Source organism: Petromyzon marinus, chromosome 53 (assembly GCF_048934315.1).
Source record: "Petromyzon marinus isolate PM22_M1 ecotype Great Lakes invasive population chromosome 53, UKy_Petmar_22M1.pri1.0, whole genome shotgun sequence".
Taxonomy (NCBI): Eukaryota; Metazoa; Chordata; class Hyperoartia; order Petromyzontiformes; family Petromyzontidae; genus Petromyzon; species Petromyzon marinus.
Window position 1 is genome coordinate 674,853 of NC_133719.1, and position 19,074 is coordinate 693,926.

Below are 19,074 nucleotides of genomic sequence, written 5' to 3' on the forward strand. Positions count from 1 at the left end.
GTAGACAGGGAGCTCACCGTGTCGTTCTGCAGGAGATCCGTGAGCAGCCTCGCCTGGGAAAGGAGGTCCCTGATTTAGGAGAAAGAGTTAGCCAACTCATTAACTCGTCACCTTATTAACTCGTCAACTCATTAACTCGCCATCTAATTAACTCGTTAAATCATTAACTCGTAAACTCATTAACTTTCCAACTCATTAACTTGCCAACTCATTAACGCACCATCTCATTAACTCATCAAATCATTAACTCGTCAGCTCATTAACTTGCCAACTAATAAACTCGTCAACTTATTAACTTGCCAACTCATTAACTTGACAACTCATTAACACGTCAAATAATTCACTTGTCAACTCATTAACTTTGCAACCCATTAATTCATCAACCCAGTGAGAGTCAGCCGACTCAAGGGTTAACTCACTAACTTATGAACTCGTTAAATCAACTCACGGGATGTGTGTCCTGCGTGTCGACTATGTGTGTGTACTGTGTGTGTACACTGTGTGTGTGTAAACTGTGTGTGTATATACTGTGTGTGTGTGTAATGTGTGTGTGTACTGTGTGTATACTGTGTGTTTGTGTACACTGTGTGTGTGTATACTGTGTGTACCCTGTGTGTATACTGTGTGTGTGTGTGTACACTCTGTGTGTGTACTGTGTGTGTACACTGTGTGTACACTGTGTGTGTGTATATACTATGTGTGTGTGTGTACTGTGTGTGTGTATAATGTGTGTGGACTGTGTGTATACTGTGTGTGTGTATACTGTGTGTGTGTACACTGTGTGTGTACACTGTGTGTATACTGTGTGTATACTGTGTGTGTACATTGTGCGTATATACTGTGTGTGTACACTGTGTATGTATACTGTGTATACTGTGTGTGCGCTTACACTGTGTGTACTGTGTGCGTGTACACTGTGTGTGTACGCTGTGTGTGTGCATACACTGTGTGTATACTGTGTGTATACTGTGTGTGTGTACTGTATGTGTGCGTACACTGTGTGTGTACTGTATGTGTGTGTACACTGTGTGTGTGTGTACACTGTGTGTGTATACTGTGTGTGTGTACAATGTGTGTATACTGTGTGTATACACTGTGTGTGTACTGTGTGTGTACTGTGTGTGTGTGTACTGCGTGTGTGTAAACTGTGTGTGTGTACACTGTGTGTATACTGTGTGTATACTGTGTGTGTACTGTGTGTGTGTACTGTGTGTGTACACTGTGTGTGTATACACTGTGTGTATACTGTGTGTGTACTGTGTGTGTGTACACTGTGTGTATACTGTGTGTGTGTACACTGTGTGTGTACTGTGTGTGTACACTGTGTGTGTACTGTGTGTGTGTACTGTGTGGTGTACACTGTGTGTGTATACACTGTGTGTATACTGTGTGTGTGTACACTATGTGTGTATACACTGTGTGTATACTTTGTGTGTACACTGTGTGTATACTGTGTGTACACTGTGTGTGTGTGTGTACACTGTGTGTGTACTGTCTGTGTGTACTGTGTGTGTACACTGTGTGTGTGTACTGTGTGTGTATGCTGTGTGTGTGTACTGTGTGTGTATACTGTGTGTGTAGTGTGTGTACACTGTCTATACTGTGTGTGTACACTGTGTGTGCACTGTGTGTGTACACTGTGTGTATACTGTGTGTGTGTACACTGTGTGTGTGTGCATACAGTGTGTGTGTGTACTGTGTGTGTACACTGTGTGTGTACTGTGTGTGTGTACACTGTGTGTATACTGTGTGTGTGTACACTGTGTGTACACTGTGTGTGTATACTGTGTGTGTATACACTGTGTGTGTACTGTGTGCGTACACTGTGTGTGTACACTGTGTGTGTGTGCGTACACTGTGTGTGTACTGTGTGTGTACACTGTGTGTGTATACTGTGTGTGTGTACACTGTGTGTGTACTGTGTGTGTGCGTACACTGTGTGTATACTGTGTGTGTACTGTGTGTGTGTGCGTACACTGTGTGGGTGTACTGTGTGCGCGTACACTGTGTGTACACTGTGTGTGTGTGCGTACACTGTGTGTATACTGTGTGTGCGCGTACACTGTCTGTATACTGTGTGTGTGCATACACTGTGTGTGTGTGCGTACACTGTGTGTGTACAGTGTGTGCGTACACTGTGTGTGTATACTGTGTGTGTACTGTGTGTGTACTGTGTGTGTGTACTGTGTGCGCGTACACTGTGTGTGTGTGCGTACACTGTCTGTGTATACTGTGTGTGTGCGTACACTGTGTGTATACTGTGTGTGCGCTTACACTGTATGTGTACTGTGTGTGTGTGTGCGTACACTGTGTGTGTGTGTGCGTACACTGTGTGTGTACTGTGTGTGTGTACACTGTGTGTGTGTGTGTACTGTGTGTGTGCGTACACTGTGGGTGTGCGTACACTGTGTGTGTGTGTACTGCGAGTGTGCGTACACTGTGTGTGTGCACTGTGTGTGTGCACTGTGCGTACACTGTGTGTGTGTACACTGTGTATGTGTGTGTGCGTACACTGTGTGTGTATAGTGTGTGCGCGTACACTGTGTGTGTGTACTGTGTGTGTGCGTACACTGTGTGTGTACTGTGTGTATACACTGTGTGTATACTGTGTGTGTGCGTACACTGTGTGTGTGCGTACACTGTGTGTGTGTACTATGTGTGTGTACACTGTGTGTGTGTGCGTACACTGTGTGTGTGTACTGTGTGTGTGTGCGTACACTGTGTGTACTGTGTGTGTGTACACTGTGTGTATACTGTGTGTGTACTGTGTGTGTGCGTACACTGTGTGTGTGCGTACACTGTGTGTGTGTACTATGTGTGTGTGTACACTGTGTGTGTGTGCGTACACTGTGTGTGTGTACTGTGTGTGTGTGCGTACACTGTGTGTGTACTGTGTGTGTGTACACTGGGTGTGTGTGCTTATACTGTGTGTGTACTGTGTGTGTGTACTGTGTGTGTGTACTGTGTGCGCGTACACTGTGGGTGTGTGCGTACACTGTGTGTGTGTACTGTGTGTGTGTACACTGTGTGTGTGCACTGTGTGTGTGCGTACACTGTGTATGTGTACTGTGTGTGTGCACACTGTGTGTGTACTGTGTGCGCGTACACTGTGTGTGTACACTGTGTGTGTGCGTACACTGTGTGTGTATACTGTGTGTGTACTGTGTGTGTACACTGTGTGTGTACACTGTGTGTGTACTGTGTGTGTACACTGTGTGTGTGCGTACACTGTGTGGTTGTGTACTGTGTGTGTGTACACTGTGTGTGCGTACACTGTGTGTGTGTACTGTGTGTGTACTGTGTGTGTGTACACTGTGTGTATACTGTGTGTGTGTACTGTGTGTGTGAACACTGTGTGTGTACTGGGTGTGTGTACACTGTGTGTGTACTGTGTGTGTGTACACTGTGTGTATACTGCGTGTGTACACTGTGTGTATACTGTGTGTGTGTGTGTACTGTGTGTGTGTACACTGTGTATACTGTGTGTGCGCGTACACTGTGTGTGTACTGTGTGCGTACACTGTGTGTGTACTGTGTGTGTGTACTGTGTGTGTGTACACTGTGTGTGTGTGCGTACACTGTGTGTGTACTGTGTGTGTACACTGTATGTGTGTGTGTGCGTACACTGTGTGTACTGTGTGTTTGTACATTGTGTGTGTGTATACTGTGTGTGTGTACACTTTGTGTGTGTGTGTATATACTGTGTGTACACTGTGTGTATACTGTGTATATACTGTGTGTGTACTGTGTGTGTGTACTGTGTGTGTGCGTACACTGTGTATACTGTGTGTGTACTGTGTGTGTGTGTACACTGTGTGTGTACTGTGTGTGTGTACTGTGTGCGTACACTGTGTGCGTATCCTGCGTGTGTGCGTACACTGTTTGTGCGTACACTGTGTGTGTGTATTGTGTGCGTACACTGTGTGTGTATCCTGCGTGTTTGCGTACACTGTGTGTGTGCACTGTGGGTATTCCGCGTTCGTGTCTACTGGTTGTCGACTGTGCGTGTTGTGTGTGCGCATGTGTACTGTGCTTGTGTACTACACGTGTGTATTACGTATACTGCGTGTGTACTGTGTGTGTACCGCGCTGTGTGTGTACCTCACTGTGTGTGTACTGCGCTGTGTGTACTGCACTGTGTAATGCGCTGTGTGTACTGCACTGTGTAATGCGCTGTGTGTGTACTGCACTGTGTAATGCGCTGTGTGTACTGCACTGTGTAATGCGCTGTGTGTACTGCACTGTGTAATGCGCTGTGTGTACTGCACTGTGTAATGCGCTGTGTGTGTACTGCACTGTGTACTGCGCTGTGTGTACTGCACTGTGTAATGCGCTGTGTGTACTGCGCTGTGTAATGCGCTGTGTGTGTACTGCACTGTGTAATGCGCTGTGTGTACTGCACTGTGTAATGCGCTGTGTGTACTGCACTGTGTACTGCGCTGTGTGTGTACTGCACTGTGTACTGCGCTGTGTGTACTGCACTGTGTACTGCGCTGTGTGTGTACTGCACTGTGTAATGCGCTGTGTGTGTACTGCACTGTGTAATGCGCTGTGGTACTGCACTGTGTAATGCGCTGTGTGTGTACTGCACTGTGTACTGCGCTGTGTGTACTGCACTGTGTAATGCGCTGTGTGTACTGCACTGTGTAATGCGCTGTGTGTACTGCACTGTGTAATGCGCTGTGTGTACTGCACTGTGTAATGCGCTGTGTGTACTGCACTGTGTACTGCGCTGTGTGTGTACTGCACTGTGTAATGCGCTGTGTGTACTGCACTGTGTACTGCACTGTGTAATGCGCTGTGTGTACTGCACTGTGTAATGCGCTGTGTGTGTACTGCACTGTGTAATGCGCTGTGTGTACTGCACTGTGTAATGCGCTGTGTGTGTACTGCACTGTGTACTGCGCTGTGTGTGTACTGCACTGTGTAATGCGCTGTGTGTGTACTGCACTGTGTAATGCGCTGTGTACTGCACTGTGTACTGCGCTGTGTGTACTGCACTGTGTAATGCGCTGTGTGTGTACTGCACTGTGTAATGCGCTGTGTGTACTGCACTGTGTACTGCGCTGTGTGTGTACTGCACTGTGTAATGCGCTGTGTGTGTACTGCACTGTGTAATGTGCTGTGTGTACTGCACTGTGTAATGCGCTGTGTGTACTGCACTGTGTAATGCGCTGTGTGTGTACTGCACTGTGTAATGCGCTGTGTGTACTGCACTGTGTACTGCGCTGTGTGTACTGCACTGTGTAATGCGCTGTGTGTGTACTGCACTGTGTAATGCGCTGTGTGTACTGCACTGTGTAATGCGCTGTGTGTGTACTGCACTGTGTACTGCGCTGTGTGTACTGCACTGTGAAATGCGCTGTGTGTGTACTGCACTGTGTAATGCGCTGTGTGTACTGCACTGTGTAATGCGCTGTGTGTGTACTGCACTGTGTAATGCGCTGTGTGTACTGCACTGTGTAATGCGCTGTGTGTGTACTGCACTGTGTAATGCGCTGTGTGTACTGCACTGTGTAATGCGCTGTGTGTGTACTGCACTGTGTACTGCGCTGTGTGTGTACTGCACTGTGTAATGCGCTGTGTGTGTACTGCACTGTGTAATGCGCTGTGTGTACTGCACTGTGTACTGCGCTGTGTGTACTGCACTGTGTAATGCGCTGTGTGTGTACTGCACTGTGTAATGCGCTGTGTGTACTGCACTGTGTACTGCGCTGTGTGTGTACTGCACTGTGTAATGCGCTGTGTGTGTACTGCACTGTGTAATGTGCTGTGTGTACTGCACTGTGTAATGCGCTGTGTGTACTGCACTGTGTAATGCGCTGTGTGTGTACTGCACTGTGTAATGCGCTGTGTGTACTGCACTGTGTACTGCGCTGTGTGTACTGCACTGTGTAATGCGCTGTGTGTGTACTGCACTGTGTACTGCGCTGTGTGTACTGCACTGTGTACTGCACTGTGTACTGCATGGATGAGCCGCGTACTGCGCAGTGCTGCCGGTCACGGCGACGTTGAATCCGGCCGCGTCTCTGTCTATGGGGTTGTCTAGCCACTTGGTACTGTTCTGGGAGGACCCCACCAGGGCCGCCGCACCCACAGCGCGCACAATATCTAGACGGGGGGGTGGGGGAGGCAGAGGTCACGGTCAACCAGGGGGAGGGGACAAGCAGAGGTCACGGTCAACCAGAGGGTGAGGCGACAGGCAGAGGTCACGGTCAACCAGGGGGAGGGGACAGGCAGAGGTCATGGTCAACCAGAGGGGGAGGCGACAGGCAGAGGTCACGGTCAACCAGAGGGGGAGGCGACAGGCAGAGGTCACGGTCAACCAGAGGTGGAGGGGACAGGTAGAGGTCACGGTCAACCAGGGGGGGGAGGGGACAGGTAGAGGTCACGGTCAACCAGGGGGGGCAGGTAGAGGTCACGGTCAACCAGGGGGGGGGGGAGGGGAGGGGGATTATAGCTCACGGTCACAACCATGTTTCTCGATGTATCTCTTTGAGTCTCTGTTGGTCTCTATGTGTCTTTACCTATCTTCTATGAGTCTCTGTGGATATCTATGAGTATGTATGTATATGTAGTAGTCGTAGATGGAGACAGAGTCGTAGTAGTAAGCAAATACTTTAATTTATATCTTATCACAACTCACTAGGTCCCTATCATGAAGGGGTAATGTCCCCTTCTACCCACAACCTGAGGAGGTACAGCCTCCGGTCTATCGTACCCTAGCTGTTGGCCCAACTACTGCTATAGCCCTCCGGCTAGCTGGACCTAGGGGAGGCTGACCCACCGCTGGCACCGGTGGGTCTCTGACCACTGGCCCGTCCAGACCCGGCCCTGAGAAGGACGTCGGGCTGAGGGAACCTCAGGGTCCTAGCCTACTGACCACTGGCACCACACTGAGCCCCGGTCCTCAGAAGGACGTCGGGGCTTGGGGTCCAGGGTCTCTTCTTCTTCAGGCGGCTCCCCGGCTTCGGCTTGAGACCAACTACCTCTGCTCTCAGGAGCCCGCCTTTTATACGATTCCCCGCCGAGGGGCGGGGTCCCGAGGGATCACAGATCCCTCGCAGCCCCCTCCCCTCAGGGGCGGTGCTGGCCACAGAAAGCCCAAACAATCTGTTTGTTCGATCCCACTTTCTGTCTAGGACCAGGGTTCTGGGGGATCCCACACACACACACTTCACAGCCTCCACCCCTCAGGCGGGGTCTTGGTCAGGGATACCAATGACCCCCTTCTGATAAGTACTGTGTAGCGTGTGCATGTGTACAGAGTGACCACCACATATATACAAATATGCATCTGTATGTATCTCCATGTATCTGTGTAGTGTCTTCAAAACTTACCCACACCGACACGTTGTAACAAGTCACCTGCTTAAACTTTATTCACCTATTCTTGCACCAGTTGTAGGCACTCCGATAACTACAGTATCTGTACGGTCACTTGTGTTTAACTTCTCCCCACTCTTATCTACCTTTCATCTCACTTATCCTGCACTCAGTAGCTCTGCTCTCAGCGTCTCCGCACGCAGCGTCTTCGCACGCAGCAACTCTACATCTCCACCGCTGCCCTCACCTACGCTCCCTCAGACCCACTTACCCATCTGTCCCGCACGGGGGGATCAGCCAACACCCCCCCGGCGACGGCGTGAGAGTTGAGGTCCCGTTGACGGCTGGAGCGGCAGCGGTGAGATGTCTTCACTCTTCGTCCCCGGCAACAGCTCCCCGCTCGCGCACACACCCTTATATCCCTCTGCTAATTTTCCGAAACCTCTCGTGCGTCTCTTTAAGCTCTCGCCAGGCTGGCGCCTGTCGGCCCATCAATCAACCCTTATCTCCATGGCAACACCTCCGGTATTAAGGCGCACAACCGGTCGACTCCGTTTGCAGCTGCTTCGCCCCTTAACAACTGGCGGTTTGTCCGTGCAACCCTCATGTTGCACACGCCCACCTCTCATGTTGCACACGCCCACCTCTCATGTTGCACACGCCCACCTCTCATGTTGCACACGCCCACCTCTCATGTTGCACACGCCCACCTCTCATGTTGCACACGCCCACCTCTCATGTTGCACACGCCCACCTCTCATGTTGCACACGCCCACCTCTCATGTTGCACACGCCCACCTCTCATGTTGCACACGCCCACCTCTCATGTTGCACACGCCCACCTCTCATGTTGCACACGCCCACCTCTCATGTTGCACACGCCCACCTGTACACCCTCAGTTGCCCTCGGTTAACTGTGCGCACCGCGTATTTCACTCTACATCTGTATGGGTCTCCATGGATCTGTATGGGTCTGTATTGTATCTTTATGTGTCTCCGTGTATCTGTATGGGTCCCCATGTATCTGTGTGTATATCCACGTATCTGCATATGTCTCAATGTATCTGTATGGGTCTCCATGGATCTGTATGGGTCTGTATTGTATCTGTATGGGTCTCCATTAGTCTCTATGTGTATCTACGTCTCTTTATGGGTCTCTACGGGTTCACCGCACGCTCCATAGTTTGGCTTGCGTGGCCACACTCGCAATCCTGTGTGGCTCGTCTTTTATTTAGTTTTTTAGTCCACGTAAACTTGGCACAGCAGACAAGCAAGTAGCAATCGGGAACAGAAGCAGGACAACAACAAACAACAACTGAGTAGAAATCAGAGCTGAAGCCATAGCGTATGAGGCGAGTGGACAGCAGTGAGGAGGAACTCACTCGGCAGGGTGATGGCCGTCTCAAAGGTCTCCCACCCGCCGATGCTGCAAGACAAAGAGCACGTGGGTGGAGACGCGTTGGGCGCAAGCCCAGCCACCGCATAGCCCCAAGCACATTTTGTTTGGCCGGATATAAATTAAAAACGAATAAGCTATGAATTTATTTGATAATAGGTTTTTCCCCTTTTTCTGGCAACAAAACAGGTGTCAAGATGTTGAACACCAAACTGAAAACTTTTACAAGGAATCGTGTCTGCATTAACCACACCGACACGTTGTAACATCTCAGTCAGTCAACAACACGGCACCTGCAGGGTCTGCCAGCAGCGAGCCTTCCGACACTTCACGCAGGCCTCAAGGTGCACCTAGCCTGGCACAAGCGCCGCGAATTGCGGCTGTTGTTGGTGGTGTGCTCACCTGAACGCACGCTCCCTGTGCTCCTTCAGCAGAGTCAGTATCCCCGTGCTCTGCATCCCAAACCCGGCCTGCACACGTACACCAACACCTCGTCATCACCACCTCGTCGCTCACCTCGCCATTCAATCACTCACCTCGTCACTCGCATAGTAGTTTGGCGAGCATGTCCCGATGAGGTGGGTGCCGTGTGTGCGGCGTGATGATGTGGACGGTGGCTGCGATAGTGATTATGATGATGTGTGCGGGTGTGATGTTTTGTGGTGATGTATGGTAATGATGTGTGTGAGTGTGTGGATGTAGTGATGTGTGATGATGTATGGTAATGATGTGTGTGGGTGTTATGATGATGTGTGTAAATATGATGATGTAATTATGTGTGATGATGTATGGTGATGATGTGTGTGGATGTGATAACAAATTTCCCCCTCCCTCAACTGCCCATGAGTGATGGGGCAGTTTTGGAGAGAGTGGAGAGTTTCCCGTACCTGGGCAGTGTGCTTATGACCAGCTCTGGTTTAACAGCTGAGGTCTCACTCCAAATCACTCGTGCGGCATTATCGTTTCATCGGCTGCGTAACAATGCTGTGTGGAAGCTACCTGGTCTGTCGCTGCATATTATGCTCCAGGTTGTCTCGGCCACAGTCATTCCCTCCATTCTCTCTGCTTGCGAAACGTGAAACATCTGCGCTGGTTTGAAACAATTAGGCTGGCCTGCCTACGATCCATCCTGGATCCAGACTGGAATGTGTGAGGAGTTCACAAATCCTTGAAAGATCTGGACACAGTCCCATCAGTGAGCTCCTCCGGCAAGCGAGGCTGGGTCATTTAGCCCTCATGCCCAGCCACCGCATGCCCAAGCTCTTTGGCCGGAAAGAGGGGATTAAACGAGCGCGGTACGGGCTGGAGAAGAAATGGAATTGAGTGGACTTTCCGAAGACTGGTACCAGCGATGTCAAGATCGGCCTCTATTGAGGAGGCTCGTGAAGGACGCTACTGGGCAGTTGGAGGCAGTCGCCCTCCAACAACAACGGAGGGCAGAGGAGAGACGCTCACAACAACGAGCACAGCTGGTGCATCTGCCAGTCAACTCAGTCAGCCAAACCATGGCACCTGAGTCTGTCTTACCGCCTGTCAGCGAGCACTCGACAATTCATGTGGCCTCAAAGTGCACCTAGCCTGGCAGAAGCACCGTGGTGACGTCACCACCACTTCATGGTGAATGGCGGTTGTTGATGTGGTGATGTGTGTGGATGTGATGATGATGTGTGATGTGATGATGTGTGTGGATGTGATGATGATGTGATGATGTGTGTGGATGTGATGATGTGTGTGGATGTAATTATGTGTGTGGATGTGATGATGATGTGATGATGATGTGTGTGGATATTATGATGCTGTGTATGGATGTGATGATGTGTGTGGATGGGATGATGTGATTATGATGTGATAATGTGTGTGGATGTGATGATATGATGATGTGATGATATGTGGATGTGATGATGTGCTGATGTGTGTGGATGTGATAATGATGTGATGATGATATGATGATGTGCTGATGTGTGTAGATGTGATGATGTGATGATGATGTGCCGATGATGTGATGATGTATTTGGATGTGATAATGATGTGATGATATGATGATGTGATGATGTGTGTGGATGTGATTCGTTACCGTGATAGAGTCGCCCAGAGCTGCGACGACTTTAATGTCGGACGGCCTGAGGCTGTGAACTGTAACAAAGGCAAAGATCATACTCTTTGGTTCTTTCGGTAACGTCACGTAGATATAAAATAAAATGAATCACGACGTTTCGGGCGCAACACAAGCGTCCGTCATCAGGTGGGAAGGCATGGTCTGCTGCTGAGGCAGACTGTTTTAAAAGGTTTGAAATGGGTGTTAGCCCAAGGGTCATAAAGAAGTGGCCGGGGCAAGTGATGTTAATGTGAGAAATTAGCATGTCACTGTAAGATAGGAGAGCGGCCTCCTGGACAAGGGCATGGAAGTGGTAATGTTAATGTGAGAGATTAGCATGAACAGCTGACATAAACAGTTAAGACTTTACCTGGTTAATAACGTCCTTCCAATGATTGTTCAGTTTGTACCCATCCTCTCGGTTGAAGTTGTGTCTGTGTTTATATATCTGGATGGCTTCATGAACAAATCTCTGAAGGTAGCCGGTAGGTTTGCAGAGTACCTCTGTCTTGGAAAAATATATTTCGTGTGAGCCCACAGCATTAAAACAATGAATCGGCAACGGCAGAGGTATTGGTCCTACCGTGTTTCAGATCTGGCTTGTGTTCACGAACGCAGTCCGAGGCAAAAATCCCCCATGTAACCCACGCAGACTGTTGGAGCAAGTGGTGTTAGCGAGCAACTATTGTGTGTGAGTCTATGGGTCTCTGTGTGAGTCTATGGGTCTCTGTGTGAGTCTATGGACCTCTGTGTGAGTCTCTGTATGAGTCTACGGGTCTCTGTTTGAGTCTATGGGTCTCTGTGTGAGTCTATGGGTCCAGCAAAACAAGCTCCTACCTCGTTGGTGCTGGACGTTAACGCTGTGGTGAGCAGTGCCATGGAGGGAGGGCCAATATCGATTGGCCATTCCCCTCATGGCGTTTGTAGCCACCATAGCGGCCAAATGGGGGCTCTGGACGGGTGCGAGGGGCTGGTAACCCCTGCACCTTCACCTAAATTACCACGATATCGCAGAAAAAATATCAAACGAAGGTTGTGACGGAGGCCCCGGGGGGACAGGCATCAATGACGTCTCCTGACCAAACCCCATTTGGCAAAGACAGAAGACTGAATCCCTTCCCTCGGGGTTCCTCCATAAACAGGAAAACTCCACTGCAGGTGGCCACGTGGAATGTTCGAACGCTCACTGTGGAGGAGAAGTTGTCACTTCTCTGTCGGGAGGTGGACCAGTACCGCCTGGATCTCTGTGGTATTCAGGAGGTCCGGTGGACCAGCTCTGGCTCCTGCCACCATGAGGGGTGGCCAGTCCTCTTCTCGGGGCAGGAGACTGCCAAACAACATGGTTACTTATGACCCCACCAAAGATGAACATCAGTGGAGGGATGCAGATAAGGCCGATGATTCATATGCCTTCTATGACTTCCTGTCACAGGTGCTAGCTAAAGTGGCCCCTCGGGATAGAGTCATCCTGTTGGGTGACTTTAATGCTCGAGTTGGTCATGATGCTGGCAACTGGTCTGGAGTGATTGGAAGGCATGGGCCAGATCAGCTCAATAACAACGGTAGGAGGCTTGCTAGACTTTTGTACAACCCATGGGCTTGTGATTACCAATACACTGTTCCGGCGTTGGCGCATCCATACAACATCATGGATGCATGCCAGGTCTAAGCAAGAACATCTGCTGGACTATATAGTGATGCAGGCCCGTGTCCTTGACACCAGGACCTACCGTGGAGCTGATCTGCCCACTGACCATTGACTTGTTATCTGTAAGATGCACCTGCCATTTTTCTACTCCGGTGGTGGGTTAACACCTTCAATCCCATAGTGGCCTGGTCTCAGCTAGCTGATGAAAGTTGCAAGCACGAATTTCATTATCGCTTGAAGCTGGGGTGGGTGTTGTCCCCCACTCCTGATGTCGAGGGTAAACGGGCGTGCGGAATGCTGAGGGAGGGTGGCGTTTGTGCACAGACTGCCCTACATGACATCATAATAACAGTCTGGATCACTAGATGGGTTCAGCAGGATTGGAAGGATGCTTTGGTGGTCCCCCTCTTTAAAAGGGGGACCACACAGAATGTAATAACTATATGGGCATCTCACTCCTCGGTGTGCCGTAAAAGGTCCTGGCAAGGATTATTCAATATCACCTTGCCAGGCACGCTGAGGAGAGGCCTGCAGAGACCCAATGTGGTTTCAGGAAAGGGTGGTCCTGAAAAGATGCTATCAGTAGGCCTGGGTTCTGGGTTGTTATTCGTGCTTTCGGAGTCCCTGACTCTATGCTCATGATCATTAAGTACCTTCATGATGGTGAGTGGGCCCAGGTAAAACTATGTGGCCGGGAGTTGGAGCTATTCCCTTATCAGCTTGGAGTGCGACAGGGATGTCCTCTGGCTCCCAGATTATTTAACATCTATTTCGACCATGTAGTTCGCGAAGCCTTCGATGGCTGTACCATGCCATGGGAGGCTGATCAATGCCTGGGTGTGGTCAAGGGATGGCTCCTTATTGGTCAATAATGTTATATATGTCGATGATCTGGTAATTGCTGTTCACTCAGACGAGGAGTCGGAGCTGCTGAACCTGGAGCGTGCCATTAAGAGATGGGGCCTTACCATCAGCCCCACCAAAACTAAGCACCTGCCTGGGTATTTTGCACCATCAGACACTCCATCCCCACAACTCCCTATTGGTGATAGGGCAGTTGTGGAGAGAGTGGAGAGTCCCATACCTGGGTAGTGTGCTCATGACCGGCTCTGGTTTGACAGCAGAGGTCTCACTCTCAATCAGTCAAGCGGCATTATCTTTTCATCAGTTGCGTAACGCTGTGTAGAAGCTACCTGGTCTGTCATTCCACAGGAAGCTTCAGGTCTTCTCGGCTATAGTCATGCCCTCCCTTCTCTACGCTTGTGAAACGTAATGGAACATCTTCGGCGGTTAGAAACATTTAGGCTGGCCTGCCTATGGTCCATCCTGGATTTAACCAGGCTGGATTGTGTGAGGAGCTCACAAATCCTTGAAAGATCTGGGCAAAGTCCCATCGGTGAGCTCCTCCGGCAGGCAAGGCTGCGTTGGCTAGGTCATGTAGCCCGCATAGCCAGCCACCGGATGCCTAAACAGCTTTTGTTCGGCCAGATAGAGGGGGCTAATGAGTGCGGCACGGGCTAGATAAGCGATGGAGTGATGTGGTACAGGAGGACGTGGAGCTGAGTGGACTTGCTGATGACTGGTACCAGTGGTGTCAATATCGGCCTCTGTGGAGGAGCCTCGTGAAGGACGCTGCTATTGGAAAGTTGGAGGCAGCCGCCCTGCAGCAACAACGGAGGACAGTGGAGCGATGCTCACAACAATGAGCGAAGCGCTGGGTGGCTAAAGCATAGCAAGTTGGAACAGTAGGGGGTAGAGGTGGTGCATTGGCTAGTCATCTCAGTCAATCGACCCGCGGCATCTGGGTCTGCCCCGTGACCTCCTGCCAGCGGGCGTTCGACACTTCACGTGACCTCAATATGCACATAGCCAGGCACAAGTGCCGTGGTGACGTCTGTTGTATATATAGGCCTTTTTCCATTTTTTGATTTTAATAATGATTTTGCCAATATTTTTTTTCATATAATCACTCGCGGGGTCGCTGGGAGCACAAACAAACGGACCCCCCCCACCCCCCCCCCCCTTTTAGAGTAGCTGTCTTGTCACTCTCGCAAAGATAATGACACCCTCCCCTCCCACCAACGGAAAGGGTCAGTCATAAAGTAAAAAAAAAAAACACACACGCCCCCCCCCCCCCCGGACGAAGGATGACAAACAGGCGTTTAGTTTGGATTAAATTTTTCATGCTTCTTCTAACAAATGGCAAAAATTCCAAAATTTAGCGACCAAAGATGAAGCTAACATTATCGATGCTCACAATCACTCCAATTAAACACCAGGCTTCAATCTACATCAGTGGATCATTACTCCTCATTCATTAATTCAACACTAATGTTATTTTTACCTTGAATAATTTTCTACACGACCTGACCGAAGCATCAAGAGGAATTCTGGCAGTCAGGGTTATTCCTAAGCCAAAAATAATTCTCTAACATCGGGATATCAGATAATAACAATAACTCGAGAACAAACAGCACAAACCCAGGACACAGACGGGGGGACGAAATTAATAAACCCTAAGAAATACGTGGTGATGATAATGTTAAATCACAGATCTTGGGAAACGTAAACCAAATAATAATTATGCAGTATTAAACCGGGGGGCCAGCCAGAAGAGATAAGGCAAGGTGGGTCGATCACGTGACCAAGATAAATGTATCCCAGAGAGAAAGAGAGCCTCCTGGCCGCCTTTGTCTTCCAGCAGCACGTGATAGAATTTGCATACTCAGGCAGAGGGCATCTCCTCTTAAAATAAAAATCGAACACCACGATGGAAACACTATTACAACATACCTTGAGTCATGTACAGAATCATAACTACAAGTGGTACGGTATCAAACTATGAGGTAAAATAATGGTTAACTTCAAAAGCCTCAACACACCCTTTGTGCGAGGCAAAAGAATGTCACACCGGGAGGGAAGAGCAGGGGGGAGAGGACTCGACCGGACAGGGGGCACCCCCCTCCTTCCAGATTAATTAGTGCAGAGGGTGAGAAAGAAGGATAAACTCGGGAGAAATCTGGAGCATCGGTTTCCTTTTGATGGCGGGATGGCTTGAGGAAGGCGACAGGGAACCATGCCTTGATGAAACTCATATTACCTCAATAAATATGACACAACAACAAACAACAACCGCCATTCGCCACTAAGTGGCGGTGACGTCACCACGACGCTTGTGCCAGGCTATGTGCACCGTGAGGCCACGTGAAGTGTCGAACGCCCGCTGGCAGGAGGTCACTGGGCAGACCCAGGTGCCACGGGTCGACTGACTGAGATGACTGGCTGATGCACCACCTGTGCCCCCTACTGTGCCAACCTGCTGTGCTTTAGCCACCCGGCGCTCCGCTCGAGCGTCGCTCCTCCGCCCTCCATTGTTGTTGAAGGGCGACTGCCTCCAACTGCCCAGTAGCATCCTTCACGAGCCTCCTCCACAGAGGCCGATCTTGACACCGCTAGTACCAGTCATCGGCAAGTCCACTCAGCTCCACGTCCTCCTGTACCACATCACTCCATCTCTTCTCTAGCCCGTGCCGCGCCCGCTTAGCCCCCTCAATCCGGCCAAACAAAAGCTGTTTCGGCATGCGGTGGCTGGGCATGCGGGCTACATGACCCAGCCATCGCAGCCTTGCCTGCCGGAGGAGCTCACCGATGGGACCCTGCCCAGATCTTTCAAGGATTTGTGAGCTCCTCACACAATCCAGTCTGGTTAAACCCAGGATGGATCGGAGGCAGGCCAGCCTAAATGTTTCTAACCGGCAAAGATGTTCCATTAGGGGGGTCCACGTTTCGCAAGCGAAGAGAATGGGAGGGAATGACCGTGGCCGAGAAGACCTGAAGCTTAGTGCGGAGCGACAGACCAGGTAGCTTCCACACAACGTTACGCAACCGATGAAAAGATATAGCCGCTCGACTGATTCGGAGTGAGACCTCTGCTGTTAAACTGGAGCCAGTCATAAGCACACTGCCCAGGTATGGGAAACTCTCCACTCTCTCCACAACTGCCCCATCACCGATTGGGAGTTGTGGGGGTGGAGTGTCCAATGGTACAAAATACCCAGGCAGGTGCTTAGTTTTGGTGGGGCTGATGGTAAGGCCCCACCTCTTAGTGGCACGCTCCAGTCTCAGCAGCAGCGTCTTCAACTCCTCCTCTGACTGAGCAGCTATTACCACATCATCAGCATACATAACGTGGTTGAGCAATAGGGAGCCATCCCTTGACCGCACCCGGGCATCGATTAGCCCCCCATTATATCTGTACCATATGGAGATTCCCCCGGTACAGCTATTGAAGGCTTCACGAACTACGTGGTCAAAATAGATGTTGAATAATGTGGGAGCCAGAGGACATCCCTGTCGCACCCCAAGGTGTACAGGGAATGGCTCTGACTCCCGGCCACGTAGTTTTTCCCGGGCCCGCTCACCATCATGAAGGTCCTTAATGATCGTGAGCAGAGGGTCAGGTACTCCAAAAGCACGAAGAACGACCCAGAGCCCAGGCCTACTGATGGTATCATAGGCCTTGACCAGGTCAATAAAGCAGAGATGTAGGTCTTGTTGGAATTCCCTACACCTCTGCTGTAGCAGACGGACAGAAAATATGGCATCTGTGCAGGACCGCCCTTTCCTGAAACCGCATTGGGGCTCCGCAAGCCTCTCCTCAGCGTGCCTGGCAAGGCGATGCTGAATAATCCTTGCCAGGACCTTTCCTGGCACACTGAGGAGTGAGATGCCCCTGTAGTTGTTACAGTCTGTGCGGTCCCCCTTCTTAAAAAGGGGGACCACCAGGGCATCCTTCCAATCCTGCGGAACCCGTCCAGTGGTCCAGACTGTTGTTATGATGTCATATAGGGCAGTCTGTGCACAAACGCCAGCATTTCGCTTGGGAGATCATCTCTGCCCGCTGCCTTTCCTGGTCTCAGACTCCGGATCGCCTTCAATACTTCCTCAGCAGATGGCACCTCAGCCAGCCACTCACAGGGGGTGACTTCTTCCAATATTTGAGGCACCGCAGCCTCAGCAGGGTCATCCTCACTTTGTGCCACGATGTTTTCCTGGCTGAGGGATTTTCCCTCCCCCAGGACCTACAGAAATGCTCAGCAAATCTGTGAACCTGTTCCTGGGGGTCGGAGATTGGATCACCGTTTTTTCCCCTAATGATGGTAATAGGTGTGGCGCTGCAGGTTACTTTTTTGATGGAGTTAAATAGAGATTTGTGATCACGGGCCACTGAGGCAGACTCCATCTCCTCAGCAACCCGCGACCACCACCCATCCTTGCAGCGCCTCACGGCTCTCCGAACCTCCGAGCGAAGGCTGCGGTAAGCCTCCTCATTCTCTGACGTAAGATTCTGTAGCCGATGACAGTGGGCCTGTCGCTTTTTCTCAACCATCCTGAACACCTCCTCTGTCAGCCAGGGTCTCTGGGGAGGTCTGGACCGCGTACCCAAAGCAGCCATTGCAGCTGCATGAGTCACAGTCCTAAACCTCGCCCATTTACCCTCGACATCAGGAGAAGTCGGGGACGATGCCAATCGCAGCCGCAAGCGATGATGAAATTCTCGCTTGCAACTTTCATCAGATAACTGAGACCAGGCCACTTTATGTTGGAATGGGGTCCTGGGTGTACACCCACCACCGGAGTGGAAGAATGGCAGGCGCATCTTACAGATGACTAGTCGATGGTCAGAGGGCAGATCAGCTCCACGGTAGGTCCTGGTGTCAAGGACATGGGCTCGCATTCGCTGGTCCGTCACTATGTAGTCCAGCAGATGTTCTTGCTTGGACCCGGCATGCATCCATGATGTTGTGTGGATGCGCCGATGCCGGAACAGCGTGTTGGTAATTACAAGCCCATGGGCTGCACAAAAATCTAGCAGCCTCCTACCGTTGTTATTGAGCTGATCTGGCCCATGCCCTCCAATCACTCCAGACCAGGTGCCAGTATCATGACCAACTCGGGCATTGAAGTCACCCAACATGATGACTCTATCCCGAGGGGCCACTTTAGCCAGCACCTGTGACAGGAGGTCATAGAAGGCATGTGACTCATCGGCTTTGCCTGCATCCCTGCACGGATGTTCATCTTCGGTGGGGGCATAAGTAACCACGACCACCATTCCTCGCCTCCGGTTGATGGGAAGGCGATCCCAAAGTAGCCTGGGGCTTACAGCTTCCCACACCTCACCGCCACGCTCCCACGCCCCCTTCATTCTTTTGTTCAAAAGAAGACCCACACCCTGTTGTTTGGCAGTCTGCTGCCCCGAGTAGAGGACTGTCCACCCCTCATGGTGGCAGGAGCCAGAGCCGGTCCACTGGACCTCCTGAATGCCGCATAGATCCAGGCGGTACGGGTCCAGCTCCCGACAGAGGAGTGGCAGCCTCTCCTCTGCAGTGAGCGTTCGAACATTCCACGTGGCCACCCGTAGTGGCTTTTCATTGTTTCTGGAGTAGCCCCGAGGGTAGGTATTCAATCTCCTGGCTCCGCCAATTGGGGTTTGGCCAGGAGACGTCATAGACGCCTGGCCCCCGGGGCCTCCGGCACAAGCTTATTAGTTACATATTTCAGTTTAATTCGTGGTTTCGTGGTAATTAATTGAAGGTGGAGGGGTTA

At 50.7% G+C, this 19,074-nt stretch overlaps 1 protein-coding gene across 3 annotated transcripts in view; it reads right to left on the reverse strand.

Moving 5' to 3' along the window:
• LOC116953854 (phospholipase B1, membrane-associated-like) overlaps positions 1 to 19,074 on the reverse strand; it is a 40,255-nt gene that overhangs the window by 10,385 nt on the left and 10,796 nt on the right. For all 3 annotated transcript variants that reach the window (XM_076051891.1, XM_076051890.1, XM_032974121.2), the window contains 5 exons: positions 10,797 to 10,855; positions 9,125 to 9,192; positions 8,709 to 8,752; positions 5,985 to 6,111; positions 18 to 69 (listed from right to left, as the gene is read on the reverse strand). In XM_076051891.1, coding sequence (XP_075908006.1) covers positions 18 to 69; positions 5,985 to 6,111; positions 8,709 to 8,752; positions 9,125 to 9,192; positions 10,797 to 10,855 — 350 coding nt within the window. The remainder of the gene's footprint in view (positions 1 to 17; positions 70 to 5,984; positions 6,112 to 8,708; positions 8,753 to 9,124; positions 9,193 to 10,796; positions 10,856 to 19,074) is intronic.